Source organism: Anarrhichthys ocellatus, unplaced genomic scaffold, assembly GCF_004355925.1.
Source record: "Anarrhichthys ocellatus isolate YVR2014 unplaced genomic scaffold, GSC_Weel_1.0 scaffold2, whole genome shotgun sequence".
NCBI lineage: Eukaryota > Metazoa > Chordata > Actinopteri > Perciformes > Anarhichadidae > Anarrhichthys > Anarrhichthys ocellatus.
Window position 1 is genome coordinate 2253520 of NW_022280032.1, and position 10424 is coordinate 2263943.

At 40.9% G+C, this 10424-nt stretch overlaps 1 protein-coding gene across 1 annotated transcript; it reads right to left on the bottom strand.

Annotated features, from left to right (window-relative positions):
• Nucleotides 1-4103: 4103 nt before the first annotated feature.
• On the bottom strand, nucleotides 4104-9130 carry alx1 (ALX homeobox 1). Its single transcript, XM_031856010.1, has 4 exons — nucleotides 8883-9130; nucleotides 8224-8528; nucleotides 7727-7855; nucleotides 4104-4445 (listed from the first exon to the last, which is right to left on the bottom strand). Exons 1-4 carry the CDS (start codon nucleotides 9070-9072, stop codon nucleotides 4104-4106), a joined length of 966 nt encoding a protein of 321 aa, XP_031711870.1. The 5' UTR covers nucleotides 9073-9130.
• Between the last annotated feature and the right edge of the window lie 1294 nt (nucleotides 9131-10424).

Here is a 10424-nt window from a genome sequence, read left to right on the forward strand (position 1 = left end):
ACACACACACACACACACACACACACACACACACACACACACACACAACAGAGAGGCCTTTCCTCCCCCACGCGAGGTAGTGCGGGAAGTAGGGAGGAATGGGAGGGAAGCTCTTATATTAATGGCTGCGGTTAACCTGCAAGGGTCAAACCCATTGGAACTGTTGATGGATCTGGTCTGCAGGAGCTTTCTCTCTCTCTCACTTTCTCGGTATCACACACACACACACACATGTACACACATGTGTGCAGGCCCGGTTGAATGACCATCAGTCTCTGGTCGTGGATTCACAATGTGATGATGATGCCGAGCAGAGAGGACGGGGAGGAGAAGGCGGATGACTGATATATAAAAAAGAACATATTGGAGTTTTAGTTGCATGCAAGTTTTTCAAAGGCGGAGGATGAAGAAGTAATATCACTGGATGAGGTAAACCTCAGTGGGCGGAGCCACAAAACCAGTGTTTCAAGCAAAGACTATATAAGGAGTGGACATAGTCACCATGATGTCACCCATTGGTTTGTGGGCTGCCGTTTTAAAGCAGCGAGTGGAGTTTTGTCCGTCGCCATCTTGGATTTTGCAACCAGAAGTGACACGAGATGGTGGAGCTACCCAACACTGAATAAGACCTTTTTAAGTGACCGAAACGTTTTAATTAACTTTCATGAATTGAAAACAAACTGTAAAAGGGTTCAAATTTTAATCACAAGGGAGTCCCGCCCTAAAGCCTAGCTTGCTTTATGGTCTGTTTGACTCTAAATGGACCATAATTTACTAAATGAACATCATGCTGTATTGAAGAAGACTTGAAACTAGAGATTGAGACCATAAACTCATATTTACAATGTTTACTGAGGTAATAAATCAAGAGAGAAGTAGAGTCATTTTCTCACAGACACAATCAGACTTCTTTTTTGGCAACCAGATGAGTCGCCCTCTGGAGTTCCTACCAACGCACAAACTGAAAACAAGACAAGCCAGTCAGTTTTTTGAAGGCTGCCTAGATCAGAAAAAAAATAATCTTGCTGCAACATCAGGGAACACATCCAACACTGTTTCCATGGACACTTCAGGATCAAGGACTCTGTGTTATGATGCGTGCAGATAACGTACTTGGGTTCATTCTTTTGGATGGCAGTAACCAGGAAGTACCCCAAGGAAACAAACTTGTTTTTCAACCCGAAGCATCTGACACAAGTTAAAGTCCCTAATTGAATCAAGCCTACCGTTCCTATAGACAGGGTTGAGATGCTATCCACGGCTGACTGTGATCTCAGAGCAAAACAAAAGGATGATGTCAGTAAGGAAAAAAGAAGAGAGAGGAGAAGGTATGCTCCCAATTACACAACAGATTAAAGAACAAGTACTGCATGGTTAAGAGGAAACATGTAGCGTCGGGGCCTCGTGGAAAAAGGCTACTATTGATGAATGAAGAGATTAACTGTGTTTAATGATCTGACATGACTGTTTCCTAACTACAAAGATAGGTGAGGCCTGATTTTAGACGGAGTTTCAGGGGTAAAGTCGATTATATTGTATATTTTCATGCAAAGACCCAGGTCAAACTATGAATTTAGAACAATGTATCCTCGTGCAACGGCTCGTAAGATATCATACGAACCGTTGTATGAGGATACATTGTTCTATGTCACATGCAGGTTCAAGAATATACCGCCCCCTATCTGATTACCTCCACCCACAGCTTGAGAACACCATATTTTTCTCATAAGCCAATCAGAGCAGACTGGGCCTTTTTAGGAGGAGGTCTTAAAGAGACAGGCGCTAAAACAGAGCGTTTCAGACAGAGGGGGACTCCAGGTATATTCAGACGGACAGTATGAGAAAAATAAAGTGTTTCTTGAACATTAAAGTATGTAAACATGTTCTAGCAGAAAACCAAAATACATGTATGAGTCTATATCAGCATGATGCGTCTCCTTTAACACATTTTTCTCTAGAAAACAAAAAGTGCAGCCATGCTGGAATCAAGTCACATTCATTTATTATACTTCCAACAGATATACATTTACAACACAAACAATTTTAAAAACCTGCCTCCTCTGCCTGCGCCGCGTACCTGTGATACACAACAGAGGCAAACAGCAGAGATTACAGAGCTTTGCTGCAAAGCACACGGACACGTCAGTACGTCAAGTTAGTTTGTCACCACGCTGCGCATCTTCAGTCCTGAGCTGGAACGAGGGAGGGAGATGAAAGGCGCGGGTAAAGAAAGCTTATTCACAGTGCTAAGAAATGGCTGTACTGGTTTGGGACCCCTCCCTCTGGATCCACACGTACCCACACTGGGATCAAATCCCACTGGAGCCTGGAGTTTTTCTCGCTTCACCTGCATTTCACTCTTCTTTCTGTCTCAATAGGGAGGAAACACTGAGGACTCCCCGACCTCCTTTAAAAAAAACAACAACAATGAAAGCACAGCTCTCACCTCCACAGATTACAAGGGGTTAATCAACCATCTGGTCTGACCAGAAAGGACTGTGGGCTGTAACACAATGCCCTGGACATTACCCTGAAAGTCACGATGATTTGAATGTATTGCTTTAGTTGAGCTACATGAAGGTTTAGACCATCTCCACTGTAAAGCTGCAGCTGGTAACAAATAACTTTTTGTTATAATTTCTCAAAATGTCACTATATCCTAAAAAGCGTCAACCTCTGGTTCTGAAAAGTGAAAAGTGCCGTAAACTTGCATCAGGGAACGACACCGCTGGTTGCCAAAAAGAAGTCTGTTTGTATAGAAGTCTATGAGAAAATGACTCTACTTCTCTCTTGATTTATTACCTCAGTAAACATTGTAAACATGAGTTTATGGTCTCAATCTCTAGTTTCAAGTCTTCAACACAGCATGATGTTCATTTAGTACATTATGGTCCATTTCACGGACCATAAAGCAGGGGATGCGTTAGGGCGGGGCTACACGGTGATTGACAGGTCTCTACCACGGCGTTGTCCGTCTGGGAGTTGTCCGTGTTTTCGTCTAAGAACTTTAACCCTTTTACGGTGTGTGTTTTTAGTTCATGAAAGTTAATTGTAATGTTTTGGTCACTTAAAAATGTCTTGTTCGGTTGTACTGAGGTCCACCATCTCGTGTCACTTCTGGTTGCAAAAAATTTGTTACCGAATTGCCTATTACTCGCCTCAAATGTTTTCAGAAACATATTTTAGTTTCGCTGTAGAATGAGAAAGTTTGTGACCCGGCTGCCATGTTAAAAAAAACAGTCTGTCGTCAAAACGAAGCACCACCCACCGACTGGGGCAAACTTTCTCATTTTACAGCTGAACTGCAACTAAAATATGTTTCTGTCAACAAATTTGGGGCAAGAAATAAGCAATGCAGTAACAAAATCCTTCTTCATATTTGATCAGCAGGCCTAATTTGACAGTTTGATCGGAGTGCACAAGCTTCACCAGCAGCGATCGACGGCTGCGTTAGAGACTCTGATTGCTTGTTTTTTTCTTCGGGTGTGGTGGAATCTTGCGAATGCCATTAGGAGCACTAAAAGGAGGCAGAGGAACCAGATAGTCTGTCTCCTGTACTACTGACTACTGTCGGTATATAAGGACAGTTTGAGCAAAAAAAGTAAATTTCATTAAAGTTACCCAACTGTAGCTGTAAGTGTCTTTGACCACTTGATTGTCTTAGTATTTTAAAGATAACATCCAGTCCACCTTACTGTAGATCTGCCTCAGACCACAAACACAGCTGATTGTCTATCACACATTATGTTTTTGTTACAACCTTGAGCTTATTGACTTTTATTTAATCACAAATCCTGACACATTTTCCATTTAAGGTACGTTATCCTGACTGCATTTTCTTGACTCAGTAGATAACATTTTGGTCAGAGTTACATGTGATGCCGGGCAGCTGAATGGTGAAATCGGCCCTGTCACTCCAAAGCTTCACAACAATGCAGGTGATATCTAATCTGTAGATGTTGCACTGTGAGCGACAAACAGCTTGCTTTGAATAGGATTTCAGACTCTTTGGGCATTTCCCCCTCTTGGTACAAACTGGAAAATTTGTGAAAAATATATATTCTTTTCCATACATGATCCAGACTTTCCAGACATGCAGACGCTCACATGGCCCACGAGATGTTGGCCGTGTGCTCCTTGGCCTTCATGCGCAGCACGGCTATGCTGGACGAGCGCCTCTCGAACTCGGGCTTGGTCTCGAAGGCATGGTGACCGCTGGTGGCCGGCGTGAGGAGGGAGTCTGCGCTGAAGAAGTTGTTGAGGGAGACGTGGCCGAACTGGTTCTGCTGATTGGGGAAGCCCACGTAGCCGTGCTCGGCGACACCGGCGGCAGAACGGGGGGAGTGGGAGTAGGAGGTGACGCAGGGAGGGGTGCCTCGGGGCAGCATGCAGGAGGAGACCACGGGGCTGCCGGTAGCCGGGCTCGGCCACAGGTTGTTGGGAATCTGTTGGGTGAAAAGAGGCTTTAGACACTGGGGAGGATGACTTTCATTTCATGTTATAACAGATTGATAGTTTAACACACACAAAGAGTTCTACGTAGCTGTTTTAAGTATAAGTAAAGCTTTACACATATACAGTATGTACAGTTTAAACACTTAATATCACCTGAATCATTCCATTGGCTGATGAAGACAGTGGCATGTGTTCAGAAAAGCTAGTAAGTGTTTTGATTTTGATTATTCTGTCACACAGAACAGATGTAGTTTATAGGAGCATTTGAAAAATAAAAAATGAAATTTAGAAGCTGAATCTCTACAGGAATACAGCGGGAGCTACAAATCTAAAGTCATATTGCTCTGGTTTAGTTTTTGTTTGGTCAATGATGAGCCGTACATGTTAAAGTAATATTGGCTGAAATGTTGAAATAATTGGCTGAAAATACAAAGGGTGGTTTCCACCATGTCACAAAAAATATATTATCTCATGTATTTTCTCACTTAAATCTAGTGGTATCTGGTCATGCAGTAGGTTTTGGTTTTATTGACCATATTTTGAGAAATCTATCCGTCCTACATACACACACAGACAGACACTGTATTTACCAGTAAACTAAGTTTACAGAGGAAATAGCCTCTTTAAAAACTGTTGACCGCAGTGGATTGGAGATTAGAGAGTAGATGAGATTAACTAAGACACCGAGATGTCGCTCTTGATTTTCGTAAATGTGATTTTTGTTCAAGAATTAGGCACCTAAATTATGAAATGTCATTCGCCTCCATTGTATCAAGGTGGAGGCAAAAACATCAGAGAAAGACATCTCAAAATCTGGACAAATAAAAACAAAACTATCAACATGTCTAGAAAACAGGAGCAGGACGTGAGTTTCTTTGAGGGGTAAAGTGACCCGAACTCTGAATGAATGCACACGGATCCAAACAACTCTGAAGGTGGAGGTCATTTTATGATTCATCATTTTTAAAATCCATCATAAAAGTGTCATGCAGCCTCTGTTGACATTTTTGTTAGATGATCTTAGAGCAAACAGGCCAGAAGGGACAGAGAGGAGATAAAGTCCCATCTGGTCAACATACAGTAAACAGCACATGACTGGTTTGTAAGAGCTCGAGTCTAAAGAACAGCATGTCCTTCTTTAAGCTGTCAACGCAGACTGAACTGCAGCTCCATCACATACAAATGACTTCACTCATGCTGACGTTTCTCATTTGGTTTCGTTTGCCAGGATCTCAGTCAGACTTGAGAAGACGAGCCGGCGTAAGAAAGCAGCATGTGAATAGCATGCAAAGTACATCTTCCTTCGTTGCATCTGGTGAAAACGAAGCCAACATAATGTGCCACTGTAGCTTTCTACCCCACAGAACATTATATTTTAAGAAAAAATAAAAAATAAACCAAAATAAATGCTCCAAAAAACTTCCTTAAATTTCAGCATCTTCAAAAAAAATTTGGAAAACTATAAACTGAACCAAGCGGTTACTGCTTAGCACAGGAAAACGTCTTTCTGCCAAAGTATAGCTTTCAGATGATGTGAACAAACACAAAACTACAGTGTTGCGGTGAAGAGAAAAGTCAACTCTAACAGTTAAATCAACTTCTTTTGTTGCACGTAAATATGGTTGCAGCTGGAGAATCAGCTTTGCCAGCATGATCCTGACATCATGTGCCATCCACGAGCAGGACTTCAGTTTTACCCCCCTCTCCCAGAAAATACAACAATATCAGAACCCAATATCAGAAATATCCAAAACCTCAAACAAACCAAATTATACAAAGCACCTTAAAAACCCAGAAGAATGCAATCAATGTCCACTATGTTCAGGGAGACACAAAAACACCCGCTGGCAGCAGGACGGTCCGTTTAATGAGGGTAATGTGGATCAGCTGGGAGAGAGGGTGTAAGACTGTAGGGGACTCTATCAGAAACATGTGCGGAGAAAATACCAGGCAGTCCAGCACATTTCTGACCTGGTCTTGAGCCAGGGCGTAGAAGAGCTGCAACTCCTCTACCTCTTTGAATTCAACATATACGTTAACACACGCCCCTCTGAGGAACTGCATATTTCCATCTGAAAAACCCCCCAAAAAGGCTCGACAGCACTGGGAGGCCCAATCTCATGTTTCTGATAGACACAACTGACATGCTGCGTCTCCTCTCACCTCATCTCGTACCCGACCTTTGTCCGAAGCAGCAAGACAAATGTGCAGCGAACATGAAACGTGATATAAGGCCGTTCATTCAGCCGGGACACCTCACAGGCGCTCTAATCAGTGTCCGAGCCTCTTATCTGAAGACGGGCTTCATAAAAGGTGATTAATAGAGCGGAAGTGACATGCAGTGATTAATGCAGACACGAGCATTCATTTGTTGTTGCTCGAGGAAATTGAGTATTAGAGGAGAGAGGTCTTATCAGGCGTCCTCCATGCTTTAAGGGGAGACACTGCAGGTCAGGGTTAACATCTTAATTATAAGATACTGTCATTAAAATGTTTAAATATGTAAATGAGGCATTATCTTATTAAATAGATTCACAGAACAGAAAAGCCAGGTTTAAAATTCTTGTTTCATTTTGTTTCATTTTGTTGACACAACAGGAGTTTTGGATATCTCTTTAATCCATAATTCAGATAATATCGTGAAAGCCATTGAAAAAATATATTTTGTTCATGTTATTAGGAATAAAATGTAGTATAAATGAGTCTGTGAGTGATGTGTGAACAAACCCCTCTGTGTTAACCTTCCGCACACAGAGAGGAATGAAAGTGTAAAGTTTGGTGAATGTAAGAGCTGCTGAAGTGGAGATTTCTGGATCAGAGTCTGAGAACAAACTCATTTAGAGAAAGCGTCATTTAAAGAGACGTTTAGTTCCATTACAGACATTTAGAGACTCTACAGGTGAATAGGGTCAAAACATGAACTACCAGATATCACCATGAAACGTCCTTGATTACTGACATTAGTTGCTTTTTGTATAACAAGTTTTCTGAAATTGTATTTGTAAATATGCAAATGAGGCATTATCTAATGCTAATTTATGGTGAATTGAGAATAAATCTACGGAAGCAAATAGACAAAAAAAAAACTATTTAGATGTTTTCTTTGCATCTTTGAAAGAAGACTTCATCGAAGCTAAATATTCGCAAAACTGACCAGTGCATGAAAAACAGTTTCTCCTCTTAAGCAAATAGTTTTAAATTCCCACCAGAGGCTCTTTTGACATCAAAACTAAAATCCTTAGCTGTTAGAAAAACGTCGATCCAAACTTGCCTGTGTGTAGCTGTCGGTCCTCGGTAACACTGATAAATCGTAGGTGGCTGCAAAGTGAGTTTTGGCTTGTTGGATTTGCCCGTAGCGCTCTCGTTTCCTCCATTTTGCTCTTCTGTTCTGAAACCACACCTAGTAGGAAATTAAATAAAATTAGACAAATAAAATCAGTAGAAATAAATGTGACTTTTTGACAAAATACCAAGTGGCATCTGCTTTGAAAAGAAGTCCAACTAAGTTCTGGCAAAATAATCTATTTGGAAAAGAAGAGCAGCAGCAGCCTGAAATTACAATAAATCCTTCTGCACTGCTTTTGTGGAAACAACGAGTATTTTTAATCAACAGATGTTTTATTTCCTAAATATGTTTGTGGTGTGTTTATGAGCACCATTTTACGCATAGCGCACTGCTCCACATATATTGTCGTCAGCCCTTGTTTCGTTATTTTATGATTTATTCTCTCCATCAGTGAACGTTAACAAAATACGACTCTTAATAACCTGCACTCTGGCCTCCGTTAATTCCGTCCTCATGGCCAGCTGCTCCCTCACGTAAACATCTGGATAGTGAGTTTTCTGAAAGACTTTCTCCAGCTCCTCCAGCTGCGCGCTGGTGAAGGTCGTCCGGTGTCTCCTCTTCTTGCTGCTGGACACGTTACTGTCGCACTTGTCCCCCATGTCGTCCAAATCCGTCTTCTCCTGTCCGGTTGTCACCGGCGACGCCCGCAAGGTGCAGCAGCTGTCCATCGGCCTCCCGAGGTCCGTGTGCAAAGGGTCCTCGTCTGTCTTTGGTACACCGTAATTAGCTGGAATGAACGAGTGATAAATTAATAATAATACATCTTGATGGCCTGCCATTATATTGTAAATGCAACTTAAAAATACATATGAAAATACCATTTAATTCTATAGAAATATAAGTTCATGCTTTAAGTGTTTCATGCTCAATTGTCTTTCATATTTAAAAAAAAAAGAGAAATGGCAAAAACAAAATATTTGCAAACGAAACACCTCCATGAAACATCAGAAATGTTTAGGACGGAAAAAAAGAGAGAAACTACTGGATATTAAATCTTCCAGTTTTTATCTTTAACACATCAACTCCAGTAAAATTGCAATATCGATGAACAAAAGGTGAAATTAAAGAAGCTTTTACGCACCGTTCTGGTCTCCGCAGGGCGAGGAGCGGTGCTCGCCGCTCTGAAGCCCGAAGGCCTGCACACATTTCGGGGAAGACTTGCTGAAGTACTGCGTGCTTTCCAGGCTCTCCATGACTTGGTCCATGTAGTAATCGCTGGCCTTCATCGCTTGGCTCTTCAACGCAAATTTATCATCCATATACTCCATCATCTTAACCCCAAATCCGCTTTAATCAAAAGTCACCATGAGAAGAGAAAGAAAAAAGAAAGAAAATAAACTAATCACCGTAACGCACCGATGACTTTTGTAATGCAATAATTCGCCAATGGAGTTAATTTGCTCCGTCTTGAAGCCGCAACGTCTTTATAGCCCCGAAGAGAATGAGCTCCTTGAAGGGCTCCCCTCCTCTCTGCGTAACGGCACCCAGCTCCTCCCACGTCCAGAACCCGAACCCGGCAGCAGTTCACAGTGGTTCTGCAGCCGCACAACAATCAAAAGTGACTTTAATTTACAACATGTTTAGACATCCAGAACGAGGCAGTGGTGTATCTACAGCTGCACGTTTAGACCTTAAATGGGATTTAATCTGATCTCTGCCGTTCAATCGTTTCGGTTTTGGGGAGTTTATCGTGTTTGATTCCGGAATGAAGTGAACAAAATGCTCTAAAAAAAACAACACGTTTACTTTATTCTGTTCCGATTGTTATTTTCTAACCTTTGTGTTACAGGCAAACTGATGATTTGTATTTTTAATAATTTGGCCCTCCCATAAATCATATATTTCAAATATGTCACAAATTCAACATTTACACATCTGTGTAAGAAAGCAAATCCCCTTTTAACGTTTAATTATGAGGGTTTTTTTTGGTAGTTTAACAAAAACGTGTGCAGCTTAATAAATATCTTTTTTCTTTAGTTTTTACGAAATAGTATAGCCTAGTTTACACAATCCAGTCGTTATGAACACGTGCACCCATGCTTCAGCCTTCGCAGTCAAGATATTATATTAATGAAGGATGTTTTTTTGAGTCCTGATATTTTGACAAACAGGGCAAATAAATATGATATGTTCAGAGGCTTCAAATGTAGATTTCGTTCGTGTCCATTGCGTCTTAAACTATTAATCACTGTCCGAGTTGCACAGAGGAACATGTTAAAGATGTCCAATCCTTTATTTAAACTCGTTTTGTGAGAATCTAATGCCAACGATCTTCGATAGTTTGGCGCATGTTTATCCACCAATTGTAGTTTGTATTCTGGATGAAATTCGCGCTTTGGCTCACATGTTTGCAAAACTATTAATCCTTGTATCCTCTTTGTGATCTATTTGTGTTTTTGCACAACATTACATTAAGCAGTGAGATATGAAACAAAGATTAAAGAAACACACACATTTAAAAAAAACATAAATGCTTCCTAAGAAAATACAAAAGGGATTTCAGCAAGTCTCTGGAGTCATGAAGCCCAAAGACCAAGAAAAAGATGTATAACAAAATATTATTATTATTATTATCATTGAGATATATATATATATATATATATATATATACAAATATATATAT

Coding starts and splice junctions, on each gene's coding strand:
- alx1 (XM_031856010.1), bottom strand. CDS start 9,072: ATGATGGAGTATATGGATGATAAATTTGCGTTGAAGAGCCAAGCGATG. Junction 8,529..8,882: donor GCCCTGCGGAGACCAGAACG/GTGCGTAAAAGC, acceptor CGTTCATTCCAG/CTAATTACGGTGTACCAAAG. Junction 7,856..8,223: donor TAACGGAGGCCAGAGTGCAG/GTTATTAAGAGT, acceptor ATTTCCTACTAG/GTGTGGTTTCAGAACAGAAG.